We start from the raw sequence: 26,248 nt of genomic DNA, 5'->3' as shown, positions 1-26,248 counted from the left end.
TTTTCTTAAATGCATAATCCCATAAGGTTAAAGAAGACAGTTGAAGGGATGATTATAAAAATAATTTTGAGCTCAGCTGCAGTGACTCACACCTGTAATCCCAACACTTTGGGAGGATTGCTTGAGCCCAGGAGTTTGAGATCAGCCTGGGCAACATGGTGGGACCCCATCTCTACAAAAAATTAAAAAATAAAAATTAGGCAAGTGTGGTGGTGTGTGCCTGTAGTTTCATGCTCCTACTCAGAAGGCTGAGGTGGGAGGATCACTAGAGCCCAGGAGGTTGAGGCTACAGCAAGCTGTGATTGTGCCACTGCACTCCAGCCTGGATGACAGTAAGACCGCATCTAAAAAATAAAAATAAAAAAGTGGAGGCTAGAAAATAGAAGGATGATGAGAAACTCACTTCAGCTTCTCAAAAAGTTGAATTCTAAAACTGTAGTTTCTGGAAGTTGAGGTGCTACTCAGTTTGCTTCACTGAATCCCCAGAGATTCAGAATTTGGTAGCACTAGGTGCTTCTAGAAGTGGGGCTGAAAACAGGAGAGGTGATTTAATAAGCACATAGAGTGTTCTAGTCTCAACATCTGTGTTCAAAGCAGGGTACCTGCCCTCCCCCATCTTCACATGCATTCTGGCAGAATGTTGGAGATTTGTTTTTTTAGAAAAGAGGAAATAGACTGTCCTTGGTCTAGGGACACTGGTTACAGTTGAGTGGTCTTGGGTAAGGGGGAAATACTGTACTGAAAACAGAGGATTAAATGAAAGATTAGATACTTGAATGTTGAAATGACCATCTCACTTCTACTAGGTTCCCAGAACATTGTCAGCCATTCTTATGCGTTTCAGGCAGGAGATTGGAAAAATCATCTTTGGGGAATTTGTCTAAGAGAAAAGACGTAAAGAGAGAGTTTCTTAACTCCAGGGAAAACAAAAAGTTGTAAAAGAAAGGAACAGTGATCATAATATACTGTATGTGTAAAAAGATAGGAATAATGCCAACCACTTGGGGTTATTGGGAGGATTAAGTGAATTATGTATAGTTAGAACAGTGTCTAGCACACTTCATAAGTTTGGCATACTTTATAAGTGTTGGCTATCATTTTTATTATTCAGCCATGAATAGCATTTACATGATCTTAATAACCTAAATACTGTATATTGATTGAACCACAAGGAGGATATATCTATCTATATTGGGAGAATTGGGGTTGGAGAATAGTGTACATGCAAGCATGGCGGTTGGGGTGGTTGTGAAAGGGTACCAGATCCTCATCTGCCATAGATGGAAGTTAATAGGATCTGTTAAACACAATGATTAAAAGTGAAAAAAAAAATTCTACTAGAATATGATTTACAGGTATGGAAGAAGTAGCAAAGAAACAACTAAAAGAGCTGGAAGGATTTATTCTGTAGAGAAGTAAGTTGGGGCTGTGGAGAGGACTGTTTTCATAGCATGCCTTGCAAAACTGCCCAACTAATATATATGCATGTGTAACATTGGTAAAAACAAAAAGTGAATTAAGAAAAAAAATTTTGGCTGGGCACGGTGGCTCACGGCTGTAATCCCAGCACTTTGGGAGGCCGAGGCCGGTGGATCACCTGAGGTCAGGAGTTCAAGACCAGCCTGGCCAACATGACGAAACCCCGTCTCTACTAAAAATACAAAAATTAGCTGGGCTAATTTGACATCTGTGAACATTTTATCGCCTTCATCATAAATATGAGGCACAGTCCCCCATTAAAAATTTTTTTTTCTTTGAGGCAAAGTCTCCTTCTGTTGGCCAGGCTGGAGTGCAATGGTGGCTCCCTGCAACCTCCGCCTCCTGGGTTGAAGCGATTCTCCTGCCTCAGCCTCCCAAGTAGCTAGGATAACAGGCACCCACCACCACGCCCTGCTAATTTTTTGTATTTTTAGTAGAGATGGGGTTTCACCATGTTAGCCAGGCTGGTCTTGAATTCCTGACCTCAGGTGATCCACCCACCGCAGCCTCCCAAAGTGCTAGGGTTACAGACATGGGCCACCGTGCCTGGCCTCCCCATTTTTTTTTTTTTTGAGACGGAGTTCCGCTCTTGTTGCCCAAGCTGGAGTGCAATGGCGCGATCTCGGCTCACTGCAACCTCCGCTTCCCGGGTTCAAGTGATTCTCCTGCCTCAGCCTCCTGAGTAGCTGGGATTACAGGCTTGTGCCACCACGCCTGGCTAATTTTTGCATTTTTAGTAGAGAGGGGTTTCACTGTGTTAGCCAGGATGGTCTCGATCTCCTGACCTCGTGATCTGCCCACCTCGGCCTCCCAAAGTGCTGGGATTACAGGCATGAGACACCACGCCCGGCCTCCCCATTTTTTTTAATTAGAAAATCCAAAAACAATTTTTTGTCAGCTTGAGTACACAAACTTTTAGGACTATAAATGGAATGGTTGAATATCTTCTTATAGCACTTAGTTATTAATTTACTCATATCAAGTATTTTTCAATGTATGGATTTAGAAACACTTTTTCATCTCATTTTATTAAACATCAGTTTTCAGAGCACAATTATGTTTACTTCCATTTAAAAGGTTTATGAGGGTCTGGGTACGGTGGCTAACGCCTACAATCCCAGAACTTTTGGAGGCCGAGGTGGGTTTATCACCTGAGGTCAGGAGTTCAAGAATAGCCTGGCCAACATGGGGAAACCCCGTCTCTACTGAAAATACAAAAATTAGCCAGGTGTGGTTGTGTAGGCCTGTAAACCCAGGTACTCAGGAAGCTGAGGCAGGAAAATCACTTGAGCCTGGGAGATGGAGTTTGCAGTGAGCCAAGATCACGCCACTGCACTCCAGCCTGGGTGACAGGGTGAGACTCTGTGTCAAAAAAAAAAAAAAAAAGGCTGGGCGCTGTGGCTCTTGCCTGTAATCCTAGCACTTTGGGAGTCTGAGGCGGGTGGATCACGAGGTCAAGAGATCAAGACCATCCTGGCCAACATGGTGAAACCCCATCTCTACTAAAAATACAAAAATTAGCTGGGCATGGTGGCATGCGCCTGTAGTCCCAGCTACTTGGGAGACTGAGGCAGGAGAATCGCTTGAACCCGGGAGGCGGAGGTTGCAGTTAGCCGAGATCACGCCACTGCACTCCAGCCTGGCGACAGAGTGAGACTCCACTCTGTCAAAAAATAAATAAATGAAAATAAAAAGTTTATGATATAATACTTTTTAATCTGTTAATGGTGTTCTCATTAGACTTTTATACCAAACTATAAATTTCCATTGGCTTAACATTTGTAGTTTTTATAGGAGTAACTTGGGATCTTTGCAGTGTATCTGCTTACCATTTCACTTTTTGAAATGATCTAAAAATTTATTTCTTTTGAGACAGGGTCTCACTCTGTCACCCAGGCTGGAGTGCAGTGGTGAGATCATGGCTCACTGCAGCCCTGACCTTCCAGGTTCAGGTGACCCTCCTACCTCAGCCTCGCAGGTAGCTGGGACTATAGACACATGCCACCATGCCTGGCTAATTTTTTGTGGAGATGAGGTTTCATCATGTTGTCCAGGCTGGTCTCGAACTCCTGAGCTCAAGGCGTCCACCTGCTTCAGCTTCCCAAAGTGCTGAGATTACAGGTGTGAGCCACCATGCTGGGGCTTTATGTAGAATTTCTTTGCCTTCTTTGTTTTTCTATTGGTTCTATCACTTTATTTTTATAAGTATCAAAACACTAACTTTAACTGAGATAATATAAAGAAAATGTATCTTATGCAGTATTTTGTTCAAAATAAAAGTAAATGAGAGACTGTCTTATAATATGACAGACTTTATAGGGACTTTATCATATTAATATCACTTCTTTTCTAGGGAATGACTTCTGAGGAATAAAATCTTGTTTTATATTTTGGCATATACAGTATTTGTTTACATGTCAGTCCCTATACTCCCATCCCATCCCCAGACTACAAGGCATTTGAAATAAGGACTGGGTCTTATTGTGTAAATATAAATACAATTCTCATAAATACATTTACTAATTATTCTTATCTGTTCAGTGAGTTTGCTGCTTGGTAGAATTTATAGGTGCATATTAAAAGTTTACCTTTTTAGTAATTTTTTCTAAATCATTCACTTTTACTTTATAATTTGTATTAATTTGTTCAAGGTATCTAGCAGAGTGGAAAAGGATTATAATGATCTTTTTGATGGAGATGATATGAGTAATGCTGGTGATTTTCTAAATGACAATGCAGTTGAGATCCCTTCTTTTTCAAAAGGGATTATAAATGATGATGAGGATGATGAAGACCTCATGATGGCTTCAGGTCGTCCTAGACAGCGAAGTCACATCCTAGAAGATGATGAAAACTCAGTTGGTAAGAATTTGACTTTGTGCATGTGATTACCCTGTTGATTAATATTTTAGATTTTTTATTAACACTATTAAAGTCATTATTGAATTTGTAGAATGTAGCTTAAGTGGTGCTTAGAGGAAATTTTATAGCATTAAATGACTTTGTTAAAAAGGGTTTCAAATCTATAATCCAAGCTTCTGCTATGGCAGACTAGAAAAAGAGAAAACTAAACCCCAAGCAAATAGAAGGAAGGAAATAATACAGAGCAAAATTCAATAAAATTGACAACAGAAAACCTATAGAGAAAGTCAATGAGACCAAAAGCTGGTTCTTTGAAAAGATCAATAAGGCCGGGCACGGTGGCTTACGTCTATAATCCCAGCACTTTGGGAGGCTGAAATGGGCAGATCACTTGAGGTCAGGAGTTCAAGACCAGCCTGGCCAACATGGTAAAACCCTGTCTCTACAAAAATACAAAAATTAGCTGGGTGTGGTGGCACGTGCCTGTAATCCCAGCTACTCAGGAGACTGAGGCAGGAAACTCACTTGAACCCAGGAGGTGGAGGTTGCAGTGAGCCGAGATCGCGTCAACTGCATGCCAGCGTGGGCAACAGAGCAAGACTCCATCTCCAAAGAAAAGAAAAGATCAATAAAATTAATAAATATCTATCGTGGTTGATCAATAAAGAGAAGACACAAATTACTAACATAGAGAATGAAAGAGAGGTGGGCCATCACTATAGATCTGTAGATTTGTGCTATCCAATATATAGTAGCCACTAGCCACATGTAGCTGTTGAGCACTTGAAATGTGGTTAGTTCAAATTGAGATATGTTATGAGTGCAACCGGATTTTTTTTTTTTTTTTTGAGGCGGAGTCTCACTCTGTCACCCAGGCTAGAGTGCGGTGGTGTGATTTTGGCTCACTGCAACCTCCGCCTCCTGGATTCAAGTGATTCTTGTGCCTCAGCCTCCTGAGTAGCTGGGATTACAGGCATGCGCCACCATGCCTGGCTAATTTTTGTATTTTTAGTGGAGATGGGGTTTCACCATGGAGTGCAACCAGATTTTGAAGACAATATGAAAAAAAGAATGTAAAAATCTTGGGAAATTTTTTATATTGAGTACATGTTGAAATGATAATATGTATTTTAAATGCACTATATTATTAAGATTATGGCTGTTTCTTTTTACTCTTTAAACTTTAGAAATATTAGAAAATTTAAAATTACAGCTGTAACTCACATTATATGTCTGTATGGCAGTGCTACTATTAATATCAAAGGCCTAATGGCAATATTATGAATAACTTTGTGCCCATAAATTTAACAACTTAAATGAAATAGACGAATTTTCTGAAAGACACAAAGTACCACTGCTAACTCAAGAAGTAATAGATAACCTGAATAGTATTGTATCTATTAAAGCAATTGAGATTGTAATTTAAAATCTTCAAATAGAGTGCTTATTGTAACAACTTACATGCTGCAATAACACTTGAACATTATCAAGTAAAATGCCAGTGTGCAGTGCTATAGAACAGCAGTCCTCAAATGTTTTGGTCTCAGTAGCCTTTATACTCTAAAAAATTTTGAGGACCCTTCTGAGAGCATTTATTTATATAGAGTTACGGCTATCGTCATTTACATATTAGAAATTAAAATTCAGAAATTTAAAAATATTTATTCACTTAAAAATAACATTAATAAACTCACGTAAACATGAATAGTACTTTTTTATGAAAAACAAAAAAAAAATTAGTGAGGAGTGGCCTTGCAATCTTTGTAATGTCTATCATAGAGGACAGCTGGATTCTCTCATCTACTTTTCTGGATTAAGTCTATTGCTATACATTGTTTTTGTTTGAAGTGTGTAAAGAAAATTTAGCCTCACATAAATATGTAATTTGAAAAGGGAGAAGTATTTTAAGAAATCTTTTAATAACACATTCAATTAATTGTGGATATTCTTTGATGTTGCACCAAGACTCAGAAGATGATCGTTTCCTAAAGATTACTTGGAAAGTGTAATCTGAAAACTTCAGTGAACTCTTACGGCTCTGTTATGTTAAGATTCATTGGTCTGGCTGGGAATGGTGGCTCACACCTGTAATCCCAGCACTTTGGGAGGCCCAGGCAGGAGGATTGCTTGAGGCCAGGAGTTCAAGACCAGCCAGGGCAACATAGTGAGACCTCCTCTCTACAAAAAACTTTAAAAATTAGCCAGGTGTGGTGACATGTGCCTGTAATCCCACCTACTTGGGAGGCTGAGGTAGGAGGATCTCTTGAGCCTGAGAGGTCGAGGCTGCAGTGAGCCATGATTGCAACAGTGGGCTCCAGGCAGGGTAACAGAACGAGACCCTGTCTCAGAAAAAGACAAAACAAAATCAAAAAATTCATTGGTCTGACTTGAATGTTGAATGGATTTTTTAAAATCATGTTTAATTTTGTAACATAGGAATTGATAATATTGGTTCACTGAAGTTTATAGATCTTCTTTATACTGACACTTTTTATTATCTAATATAAATTATTTGTTTTTGTTTTTAATTAATTATATGTTGTTCTTAATTAATTAATTTTTTTTTTTAGAGATAGCGTCTTGCTCTGTCACCTAGGCTGGAGTGCAGTGGTATCATCACACCTCACTATAACCTTGAACTCCTGGGCTTAAGCAGTTCTCCCACTCAGCCTTCCGGGTAGCTAGGACTACAGATGCATGCCACCATGCCCATCTAATTTTTTATTTTTTATAGAGATGGAATCTTGCTTTGTTGCCCAGGCTGGTCTTGAAATCCTGGCCTCAAGTGATATTCCCTCCCCAGCCTCCCAAAGTGCTGGAATTACAAGCGTGAGTCACAGCACCTGGCTGTAAATTATATCTGCTAGTGTTGTTACCAATCTCATCAGTAGTTTCTAAGTATTAGAAAGTTGTGAAGCTCATAATGGCAAATAGAAGCTTTCCAATATCTTAATTTTTAATTGAAAGCTCAAATTTCTTGTTTTTATTTTTTGAGAGGGAGTCTTGCTCTGTCACCCAGCCTAGAGTGCAGTGGCACGATCTCGGTTCACTGCAACCTCTGCCCTCCGGGTACAAGTGATTCTCCTGCCTCAGCCTCCTGAGTAGCTGGGATTATAGGTGCCCGCCACCATGCCCGGCTAATTTTTGTATTTTAGTAGAGACGGGGTTTCACTATGTAGGTCAATCTGGTCTCGGACTCCTGACCTCAAATGATCTACCCACCTTGGCCTCCCAAAGTGCTGGGATTACAGGCTTGAGCCACTGTGCCCAGCTCTTTTTTTTGAGACGGAGTCTCCCGGGTTCAAGTGATTCTCCTGTCTCAGCCTCCCGAGTAGATGGGATTACAGGCATGTGCCACCATGCCTGGCTAATTTTTGTATTTTCAGTAGAGACAGGGTTTCACCATGTTGGCCAGGCTGGTCAACGTGGAACTCCCGACCTTAAGTGATCTGCCTGCCTCGGCCTCGCAAAGTGCTGGGATTACAGGTGTGAGCCACCGTGCCTGGCCTGAAAGCTCAAATGTTATCATTGGCAACAAATTCTGCCAGTTATTTTTTCTTAATTGATAGGCTCACTTCATTCATTTACAAGAAAATGTTTGCCAAAGATCCAATTCTGCATAACCATAGTTTATCTGGCATGTGTTTTTTAAGTAAAAGTAGTGTTGTATGAAAAAAAATCACTTAGTTCAGCTTACAACTCAAACAATTGCATAAGTGCTTTTTTTCAAGACAACCATCACACTTCTCATTTTAGCACACAGAACTTTAAAAAAAAATCTGTGTAAGTGTCAAGATTTAATAAAATTAATATTTTTACTGCAAGTGAGTAGTGGTTAACAATGCAGTAACGACTAATACAGTTAGGTGCCACTGCCTTGATTGGTGCCAAGGCACCAGGAATTTTACCCACCATTGCTTTTGCACCATCACTGCATCTCTTTAACACAGTGAAAGAGGCAAACAGCATGTCAGTGTCATTGAATATGAATGAAAAAGTTACTAGATTCCATAATGCTTTCCTTTTTCCAAATCATTGGTATTCGTGATTCCCTTAATTATGATCCTTTGTGTTGTAGATATTTCAATGCTAAAAACTGGTTCTAGTCTTCTCAAAGAGGAGGAGGAAGATGGTCAAGAAGGCAGCATTCACAATCTACCAGTTGTAACATCCCAAAGGCCATTTTATGATGGACCCATGCCAACTCCCCGGCAAAAGCCATTTCAGTCAGGTTCTACACCGTTGCATCTCACTCACAGATTCATGGTAAGACTTGGATCTACACTTAACTTCTTAGTAGGTTTTCAGCACTTTTTTCTTACTATAGTTAATTTTTTTGGATAAAACATATTTTTTAAAACTTTGATTAAGTAGCCTGGAGCACTTTGGTTGATTACAGTTTTGTGGTTGGTTTATTTTATGGTTAGCTCACAGTTTTAATCTTGTTTCAACCTTATTGAAAATGATGTTAAATAAAATTCTGCTTTCCAAAATGACATTAAATGAACATAAGTAAATATTACTATCTTGCAATATTTCTTGGCCATACTTTCAAACCTTATTCTTCATAGTCGTTGTTACATAGAAGATTATACTGACTCCAAAACACTAGTAAGGAGGTGCTTTCTTAGAAGGCAACTACTAGTATAATATATTAGAAGGTGGCAAGTACTATGGGGGGAAAAAGTCTGCCCATTTTCCTCACTCTACCACCCACCAGAATGTAAGCTACACACGGATAAAGATTTTTGTTTTGTTACTGATATGTTCTTAGGATTTGGAACAAGGTATGATACAGTACACATTAAATATATATTTCATGAATAGACAAAATGAATATATTGGCTTTTTGCCTTAGATTTGAGTTCTTTTTTTTTTTTTTTTTGAGACGGAGTCTCGCTCTGTTGCCCAGGCTGGAGTGCAGTGGCACAATCTCTGCTCACTGCAAGCTCCGCCTCCCAGGTTCACGCCATTCTCCTGCCTCAGCCTCCCGAGTAGCTGGGACTACAGGTGCCTGCCACCATGCCCAGCTAATTTTTGTATTTTTAGTAGAGATGGGATTTCACCATGTTAGCCAGGATGGTCTCAATCTCCTGACCTCGTGATCTGCCCTCCTCGACCTCCCAAAGTGCTGGGATTACAGGCGTGAGCCACTGCGCCTGGCCTGAGTTCTTAAAAAGTTTAGTTTTTCTGTGTTGGTTATATGATGTTTTCCATTCTGAGGATTTTGCCTTTTTAAAAGTATAGGCCTGGCATAAATTTGAAGAGTATAGGCCTGGCATAAATTTTTATGTAAAGATTAAGGGTGGTGATTAATATTAATAAAACTTTTTATTGCTATCAGTAGTCATCAAGTCATAGGTCTTAATTTTTTTATTAGTGTCAATATTTTATTTATAGTTATGTTAAATAAAATATTGGCACTAATTTTATTAGAAACTCTAGGGCCTAGTGTGAGCCTATAATGGACATCAGTGGAAGATAAGTTTTCCAAGTGGTATCAATTTATGTTGCCTCTGCCGGGCGTGGTGGCTCATGCCTATAATCCCAGCACTTTGGGAGGCCAAGGTGGGTTGGTCACTTGAGGATAGGAGTTGGAGACCAGCCTGGCCAACATGGTGAAACACCCTATCTCTACTAAAAAAATACAGAAATTAGCTGGACCTGGTGGCATGCACCTGTAACCACAGCTACACAGGAGGCTGAGGGAGGAGAATCACTTGAATCCAGGAGGCAAAGGTTGCGGTGAGCCGAGATCATGCCACTGCACTCCAGCTTGGGTGACAGCAAAACTCTGTCTCCAAAAAAAAAAAAAAATTGTTTTCTTAAAATATATGTATTTTATCATAGAATAGTCAGGAAAAAAGTCTGTTGTTATTTGCATCCATATTTGTAAGAAAACTCAATTTTTGAAATGTTTCTTTTGAGGAATTTAATGGTTTGGTTGTTCAAAGGACAACCGTAATGTGCTTTTAAAGTAACAGTCATGAAATTTATTTTTAAATATTATTAAATACTCTATTTGCTAATTAATAAGTATATATGTATCTTACTCTCACCAAGGAAATAATAAGTAATTGTAGCTCTGGTATTATGACTCCTGTCAGAAACTATTTAGAGATAGATAAGATGTAGTAACTCCCAAAACCTAAATCTTAATACAAATTTAATTATAATATTTGTTATACAAATTTAATTATAATATTTGTTAATTTGTACTACTGTGGCTTACTGATTCTAGGAGCTTCAGTTTTTCTCAGACTTACTTTTAATCTTACCTGTTTGTAGGTGTGGAACTCTATTGGAGTTATTCGCTGCTATAATGATGAGCAAGACAATGCCATAGATGTGGAGTTCCATGATACCTCCATACACCATGCAACACACTTATCAAACACTTTGAATTATACAATAGCAGATCTTTCCCACGAAGCTATTTTGTTGGCATGTGAAAGCACTGATGAACTAGCAAGGTAAACTCAAGATTATTAGGAAGAATTTGGCACTGTTGAACTGTTAGATACAGTTGTTGAAATTAAAGACAAAAAGTTAATAAAACAAAATTTATTTTTTGTAATATGAAATTTCAGAAGAGTTTGGTACAAACACCAGCACACCCAAAATACCTCAGAACATATGTCTGTTTTTGCCGTAATGATTCCCTCATTACATGCTCTAACTACATAGCAAAATGACATGGCATGGTTAGTAATGCAAGAGATGGGATTTTTTTTTTACATTGTTAAGTGCTTTTTTTTTTTTTTTTTTACTATTATAAGAGTAATATACATTCATTGTAAAGAAAAAAAAACCAGTATACAGTATAGAAGTTTCGGAAAATGAAAACTCCTCCCAGAATTCTACTCTCAGATATAACTGCTATTTACAATTTGATATGTATCCTTCCAGATTTCTTTCTATTTGAACCTCCCTTATTTTAATTTACTTTATTGAGATGTAATTTATTTACAATAAAATGCACCCATTTGATGAGTTGACAAAGGTGTATATACACAGATAACCCCTACCACAATCAAAATACAGAATGTTCTTTATCACCCGAAAATGTTTTCTTATATCCCTTTGCAGTTAGTTCAACCCTAGCCTTGGCCAACTATTAGTCTAGATTTTTGTCACTACGTCTTTATCACCCAAAAATGTTTTCTTATATCCCTTTGCAGTTAATTCAACCTGAGCCTTGGCCAACTATTAATCTACATTTTTGTCATGATGGATTAAATTTAAAATCTCTCTTCGAGAAAGGAAAAAAAAAAATGGAAAAACAAACCAAAAAATGTACTAGTCATCCGTTTGCTTTTTCTACTTAATATTTTTTGGATGTTTACATGTTTTGATAAGTAGGTAGGTAAATAAATAGGTAGATAGATGTCAAGAAAAAATTATGATGGGAAAGCAATGGGTGCAGAATGTTTTTCTTTTCAAAAGAAAAGAAAATATTTTTTCAGCTTTTTGTTAATCAAGAGATTGCCCTCTCTTGATCCCTTCTTCAGCTGATTATAGTACTGATACACTTCATGGATTTTACTATCTTCTATGTGATTTGAAATTTGTATCCTTCAGGCTGGGCATGGTGGCTCACGCCTGTAATCCTGGCACTTTGGGAGGCCAAGGCGGACAGATGACCTGAGCTCAAGAGTTTGAGACCAGCCTGACCAACATGGTGAAACTGCGTCTCTACTGAAAATGCAAAAATTAACCAGGTGCGGTGGCACCCACCTGTAGTCCCAGCTACTCGGGAGGCTGAGGCAAGACAGGAGAATTGCTTGAACCTGGGAGGCGGAGGTTGCAGTGAGCAGAGATCACGCCACTGTACTCCAGCCTGGGTGACAGAGCAAAACTCCATTTCAAAAAAAAAGAATTTGTATTTAATAATAACTTACATATATGTATGTGCAAAGAAAAAAGGCTGGAAAGATATCAATATAGTTCATTTTAAGGGTATTTCATAATTTTTTAAAGCAACTTCTTATACTAGTGTATAATAGGAAGTAAACTATTTGGTTTTGTTGTTGAACATCATGATTGCTTATATATATATATATATATATATATGTAAATATCATATGAAAGTTTGATTGTTTCTGTCTTGTTTTAATTTTTAGCAAGCTTCACTGCCTGCACTTTAGTTCTTGGGATTCAAGCAAAGAGTGGATAATAGACTTGCCTCAGAATGAGGATATTGAAGCCATATGTCTCGGTCAAGGATGGGCTGCTGCCGCTACTAGTGCCCTGCTTCTTCGATTGTTTACTATTGGAGGGGTTCAAAAAGAGGTATTCAGCCTTGCTGGACCTGTGGTGTCAATGGCAGGACATGGAGAACAGCTTTTCATTGTTTATCACAGAGGTAGATTTTTTTCAGTCTTTTATGACTTGAAGTAAAATGGAAATTACTTGAGCTTTTTTGCTGTTTTTGTTACTCTTTTTGTCTTGGATTATATACTTCCTTTTGAATCAGTGTAATCTTTAAATGTAGATAATTTTGTTGTGTTCACTAGCAGCAATGAAAATGAAAATGTTTCTTAATAGAACTATATTATAGAGAGAATTCCAAGGTGGAATTTGGTTAATTACTTCCATGTCTAAATCTTACCATTTTGGCAAGCACGACCAGAGAACTTTCAGTGTTGAAATTCCACAAAAATAACTCCTAGTAGGAAGGGTCAAAACAACTCTGAATGTGACACTTTTTAAAAGCTGCTGCCTCCTTTTTCCTCCCCTCATGTCTTTCTTGAGTCCCCGTCACTATGCTAAGACTGGTCTTACCAAGGTAACTGATAATCTCTGTGCTTTTTAAAAAAATAATTCCATTGAAAATACCTTCTTCTCATGACTTCTGTGACATCATACTTTCAATATTTTTCCTCACTGGCAGCTCCCTTTTTACTTTTTTGTTGGCTCTACCTTTTAGCTGGAGTGTATCCCCTTTTTCTCTACTACTCTCTAGGTCAGGGTCTTTCAGTCTTTTTGTCTGCTTTGCCACAGTAAGAAATAGATTAATAGATTCTGGACCAGGTGGGGTGTGGTGTGGTGTGGTGTGGTGTGGTGGCTCACACCTGTAATCTCAGCACTTTGGGAGGCCGAGGCGGGAGAGTTGCTTTAGCCCAGGAGTTCAATACAAGTCTGGATAGCAATAGCAAGCCCCTGTTTCTATTTTTAAAAGAAAAACAGAAGAAAAGAAATATATTCTATATAACTGTTCTATAAATATCTGCAAATGTAACTGAAATAAAAGTCTCCTGGACAATGTTTACTCTTTGATTTCAGTTTAAATTTTTTTATTTCATTTTTTAAAATGCTAGTTGCAAATTAGAATTGATTCCATGACTCATAGGTCAAAATATGCAGTTTAAGAAACCACCCTGGGGAATTTTATCATAATCCATCGCTTTAAATACATCTCAGTGTCTATGACTTTTAAGTTGATAGCACCAACCCTACCCTCTCCTTGTGTCTCCAGACTTACACATCCAGTTGCCCAGTTGAAATCTATTTAGAGTTTGGACAGACATTTCAGACTTAATTTGCTCACAATAAAAACTGATTTTTTTCCTTCCAAGCTTGCTTCTTATGTAGTTTCCCCATCTTAGTAAATGGCTTACTAACAATCTAGTGGCTGAAGCCAAAAATCTAAAAATTATCCTCGATTCTTCTCTTTCCATTTCCCCTGCATCAACTCCAACAGTAAAATTATGTCATCATGGCAATTCTATGGAATAACACATTCTAAATTTGTCTCTTTTCATTTCTTCTGCTAATACAACCTGGATGTCATCTCTTGGACTGTCATAGTAGCCTCCTAACTAGTCTTTTAGCTTCAGTTCTTGCCTTCCACAGTCCATTCTCCACAGAGCAGCCTAGGTGATCTTTTAAAAATATAGATCATGCTCCTCTTCTCAAATCCCTCTGACTTTCCTTCACTTTTAGAATCAAAGTCAAACTTCTGATAGCTGTCAAGGTAATCTACTGATCCCGTATAATCTGACCTTTGCCTGCCTCTCCAACCTCATCTCTTACTGTTGTTTCTCATTACCATGTTCTGGCCATACTGCCTCTTTGTGTTCTTTGAGCCCTCCATTCTTCCTACCTTAGGACTTTGCATTAGCTGTTCCCTCCATCCACTTCCGTGTTCCTTCCCCTAATGTTTGCATGGCAGGCTCCAGCTTGCAGTTCATGTCTCAGCTTAAACTTTACTTTCTGAGAGGCCACTTCTGACTAACCAGTCTAACAAACCACTCTGACATTCTGTATCACAGTATTTTAACTTTGTGATAATTTTTTTGTTCTTTTTGTGTTTTTTAATTTGTCTTCTACCTGAAATTTGAATTTAATAAGAGCGGTGACTTTGTTTATTGCTGTAGCCCCGGTATCTAGGCCAGTGCTGGCGTGTAGTAAGCTCTCTGTAAATATGTCTTGAGTGAATAAATGCCCACTTATAAGGACTTTATGTGAAGAGTCCATGTAACATCTTACTGTGTTTCTAATACCTGAATGATGCCTCAGTTAGATGGGTTATTCATAAAAAGTAGTGCTAGTCAGTCTAGTAATTTACCACAAAATCAATTCACAGAAAATAATTTAGACTGCATTATAGTTGGATAACCTTTGATGCCTGATTTATATTTACATTTTCTCATTAGGTACAGGATTTGATGGGGATCAGTGCCTTGGAGTTCAACTGCTAGAGCTGGGGAAAAAGAAAAAACAAATTTTGCATGGTGACCCTCTTCCTCTTACAAGGAAATCCTACCTTGCATGGATTGGGTTTTCAGCTGAAGGCAAGATAAATTTGTTTAAAAAAAACAAGTATAATATAAAGTGTTAGATATTCTTCAAGAAGAAAATTATTTCATTGTTTTATTCCTAATTAATTTAAGAATAAATTATCTCTATTTTATATTTTAAATTTCTATTTTAATATGTTGGCAGAACTGGGAGCTGCAATCTTTAGGCAAGGTAGCCATTGTTTTATATATAAGATCTTGTTTTTATTTTTATGTTCTTTTAAGACAGGGTCTGGCTCTGTTGTCCAGGCTGGAGTGCAGTGGCATGATCTCGGCTCACTGCAACCTCCACCTCCTGGGCTTAAGCCATCTTCCTACCTCAGCCTCCTTAGTAGCTGGGACTACAGGCATGTGCCACCATGCCTAGCTAATTTTTGTATTTTTTGTAGAGACAGGGTTTTGCCATGTTGCCCAGGCTGGTCTCAAACTCCTAGGCGCAAGTGATCCACCCACCTTGGCCTCCTAAAGTGCTGGGATTACAGGCGCGAGCCACTGCACCCGGCTAAGAGCTCTCTTCATGAGAATTCTCATTAGAAAACTTATAAAGAGGGAAATATATTTTTCTGAAAGTATTAAATAGCAAGGAGGTGATACAAATCAATAATAAGTTGTGTCTTTTCCAGCAGATCATACAGAAAACTTAGAATTTTCTAGAGCTTCACTGTTTACTACAATAACTAGTATGTGTGTCTGTTGAGCACTTGAAATATGGCTGAGATGTGCTTGTATGTGTAAAATACTCTGGATTTTGAAGACTTAGCATGAAAAAAAGATACAAAAATCAATTTTTTTACGTTGATTACATGTTAAATGATAATATTTGAGATATCTTCAATGAAATAAAATGTATTATTAACATTAACTTCATCCTTTTTTTCTTTAAAAAAAAATTTGTTTTTGGCTGGGCATGGTGGCTCATGCCTATAATCCCAGCACTCTGGGAGGCCGAGGCAGGAGGATCACTTGAGCCCAGGAGTTCAAGACCAGACTGGGCAACATAGCGAGATCCCATCTCTATTTAAATTTTTTTTTTTTTTTAAGGAATAAATTAGGAGTCTTGCTCTGTTGCCCAGGCTGGAGTGCAATGATGCGATCTCGGCTTACTGCAACCTCTGCCTTCCGAGTTCCAGCAATTCTCCTGCTTCAGCCTTCTGAGTAGCTGGGATTACAGGCTTGTGTCACCACACTCGGCTAATTTTTGTATTTTTAATAGAGACAGGGTTTTGCCATGCTGGCCAGGCTGGTCTTGAACTCCTGACCTCATGTGATCCACCCGCCTCGACCTCCTGAAGTGCTGGGATTACAGGCGTGAGCCACCGCCCCCAGCCTAAATTTTTTCACTTAACTTTTTTTTGTTGTTCAGATACATGGTATGTAGCCATTTTTTTTTTTTGTTAATGTGGCACTAGGAAATTAAAAATTACACTTGTGGCTCACATGATATTTCTTTTGGATAAGTGCTATTTTAGACCAAATTCTAGAGGCTTATGACAGATGATTTGAAAGACACTGAGGAGTACCTTATTTTATTTTATTTGTTTTTGTGTTTGTGGTTTTTTTGACGCAGAGTCTCACTCTGTCACCCAGGCTGGACTGCAGTGATGTGACCTCAGGTCACTACAACCTCTGTCTTCTGGGTTCAAGTGATTCTCGTACCTCAGCCTCCCGAGTATCTGGGACTACAGGCACATGCCACCACGCCTGGCTAATTTTGTATTTTTAGTAGAGATGGGGTTTTGCCATGTTGGCTAGGCTGGTTTTGAACTCCTGGCATCAGGTGATCCACCTGCCTCAGCCTCTCAAAGTGCTGGGATTACAGGAGTGAGCCACTGCACCTGGCCAGGAGTACCTTATTTTAAATCACCTGTCATCTCTGTCTCATGGGGACTTAAATATTTCTCTTTTTGGAGATTCATGTTCTTCATTTACATTGCTGGAAACTCCACTTTGTCTTTAAAATATCAACCATTTCTAAATGTGTTTCCTATTAGTCATTCAGGCTTTAATAATATGAACCATTGATAACTTCCATTTGTATAGATTTTTTTCTCCCAAGTACCAATTAGATCCAGACCCTGCGGAAACTAATGTTTGCAGAGTAAGGGGGGTGTGAAGCCACAGATAAGAAAAGGGATAATCAGGTAATTTGCCACAGATTTCCTGAGTTGGAAGCAGAATAGGTGGAAAACAAGAATGCTTCCCTGTTTTACGAGGTAAGAATTGCTTACCTAGTAGTTGGGGACAGAATAGTGACAAGGCCAACAAAAAGAAGAGAGAGGAAGAAGAGTACTAAAGATAAATTTCATAAAGATCACCTTGTATCAGATTTTGGTCATTTTTCTAAATGTTTCTCAAGCGGGAGCCTTCTGATTCATGTTTAATTTTTTACTAAAATTGGCTTTAAAATTATTATTGGCCGGGCGCGGTGGCTCACGCCTGTAATCCCAGCACTTTGGGAGGCTGAGGTGGGTGGATCACAAGGTCAGGAGATTGAGACCATCCTGGCTAACATGGTGAAACCCCGTCTCTACTAAAAATACAAAAAAAAATTAGCTGGGCGTGGTGGCGGGTGCCTGTAGTCCCAGCTACTCGGGAGGCTGAGGCAGGAGAATGGCTTGAACCCGGAAGGCGGAGCTTGCAGTGGGCCGAGATTGCGCCACTGCCCTCCAGCCTGGGTACACAGCAAGACTCCATCTCGAAAAAAAAAATAATAGTAATAAATAAATAAATAAATGAAATTATTATTATCTTCCAGCAGGTGGCATAGTTTTCACTGAAACTCAGTTTTTTCACTTTATTTGTAAATTTTAGTCATATCAAATCCAATGTTTTTTCTTTTTTTAGTTAGGTCTTACTTTATATGGTTAATGAAATTTTACGTAATAATCTTAGATTATTTGCTTCTGTTTTGTGTTTTGCTTTTGAAAGCAAAGTTGAATCCTTGGTATGTATAATATATTTGAAACAGGGTTCCTTTAACAACATGTAGCTATGTCTCCAAGTGATTTTTCTGTTGGTGTTTAGGTACCCCTTGTTACGTGGATTCAGAAGGAATTGTTCAAATGCTTAACAGAGGACTTGGTAATACGTGGACTCCTATATGTAATACAAGAGAGCACTGCAAAGGAAAATCTGATCACTACTGGGTGGTTGGTATCCATGAAAATCCCCAGCAACTAAGGTGGGCTATTAAAAGAAGTCTAAAGTTGACTCTTTTTTAAAAGTATTTTGAAATTCTTTTTATGAGGCCCTTTAAGTGTATTTGTCTTTCATCTTAGTCCAATTACTTGCTTTCCATAGTCACTAAATTAGGAATTTGTTCATATTCACTCTGAAGTTTTCAGTCACTTGCTTCACTTGAAACATGTTGAACAAAATAGAAATAATTAGGATGACCTTACCATCATTTCAGCCACACAGGGAGAGGAATTCTGATTAAGCATGGCATTTCACCTTTTATTACTGTCTTTTATTTTAATAAAATCACAATAAATATAAAAGTTAAAGTGAAAATAAAACTGAATATATATTCAATTGAGAATTGAAATATACAATTAAGCTGCTTTTTGAGATGTTTTGCTTAATTATTGTAATAGGAGGAAGGACTAATAGAAGACGGAGTCTCGCTCTGTTGCCCAGGCTGGATTGTAGTGGCGTGATCTCAGCTCACTGCAAGCTCCGCCTCCCAGGATCACACCATTCTCCTGCCTCAGCCTCCCCAGTAGCTGGGATTATAGGTGCGCACCATCACGCCTGGCTAATTTTTTTGTATTTTTAGTAGAGAGGGGGTTTCACCGTGTTAGCCAGGATGGTTTCGATCTCCTGACCTTGTGATCTGCCTGCCTCGGCCTCCCAAAGTGCTGGGATTACAGGCATGAGCCACCACGCCCAGCTGAATTTTTTTTTTTTTTTTTTTATGTGGAGTCTCACTCTGTCACCCAGGCTGGAGTACAGTGGCGTGATCTCGGTTCACTACAACCTCCGCTTCGAGTTCAAGCTATTCTTCTACCTCAGCCTCCCCAGTAGCTGAGATTACATAGGCATGTGCCACCATGCCCAGCTGATTTTTGTATTTTTAGTAGAGACAGGGTTTCACCATGTTGGCCAGGCTGGTCTTGAACTCTTGACCTCAAGTGATCCACCTCAAGTGATCCACCCAAAGTACAGGCATGAGCCACCGTACCTGGTCCTGGACTAATAGTATTTTATATTGATCCGTGTGCACATTAAAGTTTGGGAAGTACTGCTGCTGGCATATGTATAAAATGATACATTGGCTGGGTGTGGCATGGGATTTCTTTTTGGGGTGATGAAAATGTTCATAAATTAGTGTTGATAGATGCACAATTCTGTGAATATACAAAAAACCACTGAATTATGTCTTTTTTTTTTTTTTTGAGACAGAGTCTCACTCTGTCACCCAGGCTGGAGCACAGTGGCCCGATTATGTCTCACTTCAGGCTCACTTCAGTGACATCCTGGGCTCAAGCGATCCTCCCACCTTAGCCTCCCAAGTAGCTGGGGCTACAGGCACGCACCACCACACCCAGCTACTTTTTGTAGAGACAGGATTTCACCATGTTGCCTAGGCTGGTCTCAAATTCCTGGGCTTAAGGGATCTTCCCGCCTCGGCCTCCCAAAGTGTTGGGATTACAGGCATGAGCCACTGTGCCTGGCTGAATTGTATACTTACCATATGATATGGCTGGTACATTCTCTGTGAACTCAATATTATATGAATCATATCTTGACAAAGCTGTTAAAAAGGATGAGGACACTATATAATGATATAGAAAAATCTGCAAGATGTGTTAAGTGAAATAAATACCATTTGTGTAAAAGTGGGGAAAGAATAAGAATATGTAATTGTATTTGCTTTACATACGCAAAAGAATTCCTAGAAGAATGAAAAGGAAACTAACAATAATAGTTACCTCACGGAGAGAAACTCAGTGGATAGTATAGGAGACTTTTCTCTGTATTCATTTTTATACTTTTTGAGCATGTAAATTGAGCATGTAACTTTGAATTACTAGTTCAAAAGTTAAATAAATTGAATTTTTAAACAAAGCAGCAATTCAATAAACTAAATCAGATAAGGCCAGAAGTTAAGTTCAAGAAGACTTCTTAATTTGGCTACATGGAGGTTAACGGTGACTCTGATAAAAGTGATAAAATGTTAAATTCCAGATTGGGGTGGGCATGGGAGGTAAAGAAATGAAAGTAGAATATGTGGATAACTCTTATCAAGAAATTTGACTATTGGGCCAGGCGAGGTGGGTCACGCCTGTAATCCCAACACTTTGGGAGTCCAAGGCGGGAGGAATGCTGGAGGCCAGGAGTTTGAGACCAGCCTGGGCAAGATAGTGAGATCCAGTTTCAACAAAAAAAGTTTTTTAAATTACCCAGGCATGATGGCACGCACCTATAGTCTCTGCTACTTGAGAGGCTAAGAGGGGAGGTTCACTTGAGCCCAGGAGGTTGAGGTTACAGTGAGTCATGATCACACCTCTGCACTCCTGTCTAGGCGACAGAGAACCTATCTCAAAAAAAAAGAACTTTGGTGTGAAGAGGAGCAAAGATTTGGGGTGGCACCTAAAGGAGGATAAAAAGTCTTTGAAGGGATTTTTTAGCTTAGGTGACTCTATAGCATTTTTGTAATCTTTTGGCAATGAATTTAGTAAAGAAGATAAGATTGATAATTTAAAAGGAGCCAATGAAAGGAATGAAAAAAGAAAAAAAAGTAGTAGCTTTTAGATCACCTGTCTAAAATAGGAAAATAGACATTTCATCAGTTCTGGAAAGGGAAAAAAATAGGCACAAATGCAGATAGATTTGGTAGCCAAAAGGTAACAAATTCCTATCTTCTGTTTTTGGCTTCTGTTTTGTTGGCAGATCATGAAGCAGAATTCAGTTATTTCTGGAGACAGTGGTTGGCGTTGTGGGATGTTTGAGAAGAAAAGACATATAGTCTCAGAGGATGCAAAATTGAATTAGTAGAGAACTACAGAGGAATTGGTGGTTATTTCTGTGTGTTTTGCCTTTACAGTTGTAATCACTGAATATTACATTCTAAATATTGACATATTTAGTATCAGAAGAAGTATATTCATTAACGTTTTTTTTTTTTTAGAGCCAGGGTATCACTCATTTGCCCATGCTGGAGTGCAGTAGTGCAGTCATAGCTCACTGCAGCCTTGAATTCCTGGGCTCAAGTGATCCTGGCACCTCAGTCTCCTGAGTAGGTAGAACTACAGGCACAGACTACCACACCTGGCTAATTTTTAAAAATATTTTGTAAAGATGGCGTCTCACCATCTTGCCCAGATTGACCTCTAATTCCTGGCCTCAACTGATCCTCTTGCATCAGCCTTCCAAAGTGCTAGGATTATAGGTATAAGCCAGATGCCAAGCCACATTCACTATTTTTAGTAGTTCTTATAGTGTAGGTTGTTCTCAGTGATTTCTTGCATGTCCATTTTCAGGAATCTAGTTAGTTTAGTAATTTGAATTAAAGAATTCACAGTCTATCTTAATAGTAGGTTAAGGTTTGAACCTATGAGGATTTTTACTATTCTGCCTAATGCTTATTCAAGTAAGATTATTCATTTTGTTAGTGAATGTCATTATCTTAAAGAGGTATATGAAATTATTTATTTGCAATATATGAAATTAGTCATCTGCAATGAATAATTTTGCTTCTTCATTTCATTTAATATTACAAGTATTTCATCAATTGCAGGCAGTTTTCACACGCTTAGTAATTTATCCAGCTGGCTTTTTTTTCTTACATGCTTTTTTTTTTTTTCCACACAACCCTTTGGAACACATTTTTTACTTGCTTTTTATTTAAGATTTGTAAAGAATTTTAACTTGTTAAAAACTACGATAATTACAGCTGGTAACATTTAACTGTTATATTCAATAATGGATAAAGAAATAATGGACTCTAAATTACAGCTTTTACACTTAGAAGGATTTTAGAAACCATCTATACTAGTAGCTCCTAACATTTTCAAATATAAGAGCCCTTTTTATTTATTTATTTAGAAACAGGGTCTCCTTACGTTATCCAGGCTGGACTTGAACAAGAGTCCTTTTTTAAATGTTGAACAGTTCATGCCTCCAAATAATAGTAGCTCTAGTAGCTCTACATTTAGTATCAGCTAATAAAGAATATTTCTTTATTGAGACACAGTCTCATTATGTTCCCTAGGCTTTTCTTGAACTAACCTCGAGTGATCCTCCCACCTTGGCCTCCCAAAGTGCTGGGATTACAGGCATGATAACATAAGCTTCTGTAGACCTGAAAATTTTATTTTAATATAAAATTGTATTTACAAATCACGTTATCTGCATACATGTGAAAATTTTAGTATGTAAAGTGGAAACTATTTTTGTATTTGGTCTACAGACAATTCATGGTGCTTGTGTGCATTCCTAGATGCTTTACAATAGCTCAGCAGCCCTACAGGAATAAAAGAATGGGAACTACCAAGTTCTTTTGGTCTATTTGCTGTCTCTCTTCACCCCCAGCACTTCTCCCCAATTTTTACATATGAGAAAACTAAAGTCCAAAAAGATTAAAGTAATTTGGTAGAGAGTACACATCTATTTATTGGCAAAAAAAAAAAAAAAAAAAAAACCTTATTTTTTTGTATTAAAATATAGGAACAAAGGAAGTTAGTTGATAAGTAGATTGAAAGAATAAATACTTCTCCTATAAAGATCAGCTTGTTGTAGAATAATTGAATTACTGAGGGGAATCTTATACAGTAGGCATTTGAAGCACTGAGAAGATACACTAAAAAATCTGTTGATAGAAATGTATTTATTTGTATATTACGTGATAAATTGATAACTGCAGACTGTTTTCATATTTTCATATTTTCCTGGCTTTATGCTGGAATAATAAACTTGAATAAGAATATTTTTCTTTTTTTTTTTTTTGGTACACCCTTGTAGAACATTTATTTATTTATTATTTATTATTTATTTTTTGGTATATAGCCTTAAATATTTTTCAAAGATTGGAAGCTACACTTCTCAGTATGGCTTACTGTACTTTTCACACCAGTTTTGCTTAACATGTTGGCATATTTAGAGATGATTCATTTCCTTTCTGTGGATAGCGGTACGTGGAAGTTTGGGAAATAAAATTCTGCAATCACTTTTTTAGTAGCCTGCTGTTGTGTTTAAAGAGCCTTACCTATTCTGGCTAGCAAGAAATTCATCTTTGGCCAGGCTTTGTGACTCACAGCTGTAATCCCAACACATCGGGAGGCCAAAGCATGGGGATCGCTTGAGGTCAGGAGTTTGAGGCTAGCCTGGGCAATGTAGAGAGACCCTGTCAGGCATGGTGGTACATGCCTGTAGTCCCAGCTGCTCGGGAGGCTGAGGTAAGGGTATGACTTGAACCCAGGAGTTCAAGGTTATACAGCCCCTGTACCCCAACCTGCGTGACAGGAGACTTTGTCTCTAAAATAAAAAGGAAATAAAGAAATTCATCTTCATATTTATTTGCATTTTTAATGCCTCTGTTTGCTCGCATTGTTTGTGATAAAGATAGCAAATCACATGCTTCTCTGGAAAGCCAATGTGGCCTAGTGGTCCAGAGCTCGAGCTCTCGAGTGACACTGCCTGCTTGTGGTATCCTGGCTGAAATCCTCGTTCAGTAGCCCTGGCTCTGTGCCACTGTTTCCTCATCTCTAAAACCACAGTGTACCCATTTCACAGAATTTCTGTGAAGATGAAGTGACTTAGTGATACCTCATTCTTTATTCTTTTAACTTTAAATGCATTTTCTAACCCAACTCAGTAGTATTTATGCTTTCTTTTTGTTCAGAGATCCTTTAAAAGAAAGTACATTTTGTGAAAAATAATTTTTAAAAATTCATTTGAGAGCCTGCCACATCGGTGCACACCTGAATACCAGCTACTTAAAAGACAGGGGCAGGAGGATCACTGGAGTCCAGGAGTTTGCAGACAGCCTGGGCAACAGCAAAACCCCGTCTCTTTTAAAAAAAGCATTAATTTAAGTCAATATAAAATTTTCCTATTTTCCTTTAATTATGAATATGAGGCTGGGTGCAGTGGCTCACGCCTGTAATCCCAGCACCTTGGGAGGGCAAGGCAGGCAGATCACCTGAGGTCAGGAGTTTGAGACTAGCCTGGCCAACATGGTGAAACCCTGTCTCTACTAAAAATACAAAAATTAGCCAGGCCTGGTGGCGGATGCCTGTAATCCCAGCTACTTGGGAGGCTGAGGCAAGAGAATCGCTTCAACCTGGGAGGTAGAGGTTGCAGTGAGCCGAGATTGTGCCACTGTACTGCAGCCTGGGCAACAGAGGGAAACTGTCTCAAAAAAAAAAAATTATGAATATGAGAAATTACTGATCTGTATTAATGTCATCCCTGCCCCCTTTGAGCTGAACTTCAGTTTACCAAGTATTGTTTCTTCTAAAGATTTTTTCATGACACTACTGGTTAATACATAACTGAGAGTTAATAAATTTTGCTGTGTTACAGTCTAATTTGCTCTCTACCAACAGAGACCATCTTTCTTTTTCTGTTTAGTTTTTCAAAACTCTTAAGAGTTATTTAATGTGCTTGAAAACTAGACATTTTTCCTAGTTGTGTTCACTGAATTAGCATTTGTTATAGTACCGACTAGATGTGCTATACCACACAAAGATAAATGAGGCTGTGGCCTGGAAGAGGTAGGCTTGTAAAGTCATTATGCTACTCCCAAATAAGTGCTTTAAAAGAGATGTGAGCAAAGTCCCCTCAAATGCAGAAGAGAGTCCTGTCCAACACAGAAGAAAAAGCAAAACTTGCTGGCTGGGGCAAGGTTAATCTGGACACTGGACCTAGTTTTCTCCAGTTTGGCATTTTTATTTATTTTTTCGAGACAGAGTCTCATTCTGTCACCCAGGCTAGTACAGTGGCACAATCTCATCTCACTGCAACCTCCTCCTTCCAGGTTCAAGTGATTCTTATGCCTCAGCCTCCCAAGTAGCTGGGATTACAGGCATGTGCCACCATGCCCAGCTAATTTTTTGTATTTTTAGTAGAGACAGTGTTTCGCCAGGTTGCCCAGGCTGGTCTTGATCTCCAGAGCTCAGGTGATCTGCTGGCCTTGGCTCCCAAAGTGCTGGGATATTACAGGCGTGAGCCACCACGCCTGATTATTTTGGCATTTTTAAACTCTTTCTTTAATACAACAAACAAAAACAAAAACAGGTTTTGTGGTCAATTTGAAAACAAATTGAAGTAATTTTTTTTTTTTGAGACAGAATCTCTCTCTGTTGCCCAGACTGGAGTGCAGTGGCGTGACCTCAGCTCACTGCAACTTCTGCCTCCTGGCCTCAAGCGATCCTCCGTCCTCCGCCTTCCGAGTAGCTAAAGCTACAGGTCCATGCTGCCATGCCTAGCAAATTTTTTGTATTTTTTGTATTTTTTTGTAGAGACGAGGTTTTGCTATGTAGCCCGAGCTGGTCTTGAGCTCCTGAGCTCAAGCGATCTGCCTACCTCAGCCTCCCTATGTACTGGGATTACAGGCATGAGCCACTGTGCCCAGCCACTTTTGTCTTTTTAGTAAAACAGGTTTTTCGTTGTTTTTTTTTTTTTTAAATTCCTCTTCCAGGTGGTTTATGCACATAGTTTCCAGGAAACTCCGTTGTCATCAAAACCCACCAAATTAGCAGTTTAAATGTGTTTGTTTTTTCCTTGAATTCTTCTATGACGGGGATATTTAACAGAGAGAACATCTTTTTAGTTGAAGTCTCTAAAGCTAAGGAAAGGATAAAAAAAATGCGAATTGGTGCTCTGCTTTGATGTAAATGTGGCTTAGAAAGTAACTGTTAATAAAATCCTACTCAGTATTTCCTTTTTCTTTGTGATAATTGCTTACTATGTGTAAATCAATAAAGTGAGCTGTAAAATGTTTTTAAACAGGACATTTTAGAAAAAAATGTTTAGGCAATTAACATTTCTCCCAGTGTTTCTTCTAATTTTGTTAATGTACATATATATGTACCTGGACTCATCTTTTGTGAATGCACATGCTCTTTTTCATTTTGCATGACTAGTAAAGTAGTGATTCT

The 26,248-nt window shown here is 38.5% G+C and overlaps 1 protein-coding gene across 3 annotated transcripts in view; it reads left to right on the top strand.

Annotated features, from left to right (window-relative positions):
• The window catches only part of WDHD1 (WD repeat and HMG-box DNA binding protein 1), an 89,662-nt gene that overhangs the window by 29,162 nt on the left and 34,252 nt on the right, over nucleotides 1-26,248 (top strand). For all 3 annotated transcript variants that reach the window (XM_055361416.2, XM_004055198.4, XM_063697851.1), the window contains 6 exons: nucleotides 4,131-4,341; nucleotides 8,420-8,607; nucleotides 10,630-10,814; nucleotides 12,465-12,706; nucleotides 15,000-15,137; nucleotides 18,168-18,324. In XM_055361416.2, the coding sequence (XP_055217391.1) occupies nucleotides 4,131-4,341; nucleotides 8,420-8,607; nucleotides 10,630-10,814; nucleotides 12,465-12,706; nucleotides 15,000-15,137; nucleotides 18,168-18,324 (1,121 nt within the window). The remainder of the gene's footprint in view (nucleotides 1-4,130; nucleotides 4,342-8,419; nucleotides 8,608-10,629; nucleotides 10,815-12,464; nucleotides 12,707-14,999; nucleotides 15,138-18,167; nucleotides 18,325-26,248) is intronic.

This window comes from Gorilla gorilla, chromosome 15 (assembly GCF_029281585.2).
Source record: "Gorilla gorilla gorilla isolate KB3781 chromosome 15, NHGRI_mGorGor1-v2.1_pri, whole genome shotgun sequence".
Taxonomy (NCBI): domain Eukaryota; kingdom Metazoa; phylum Chordata; class Mammalia; order Primates; family Hominidae; genus Gorilla; species Gorilla gorilla.
Note: the sequence above shows the minus strand (reverse complement) of the source record. Positions and strands in the feature narration are given on the sequence as shown.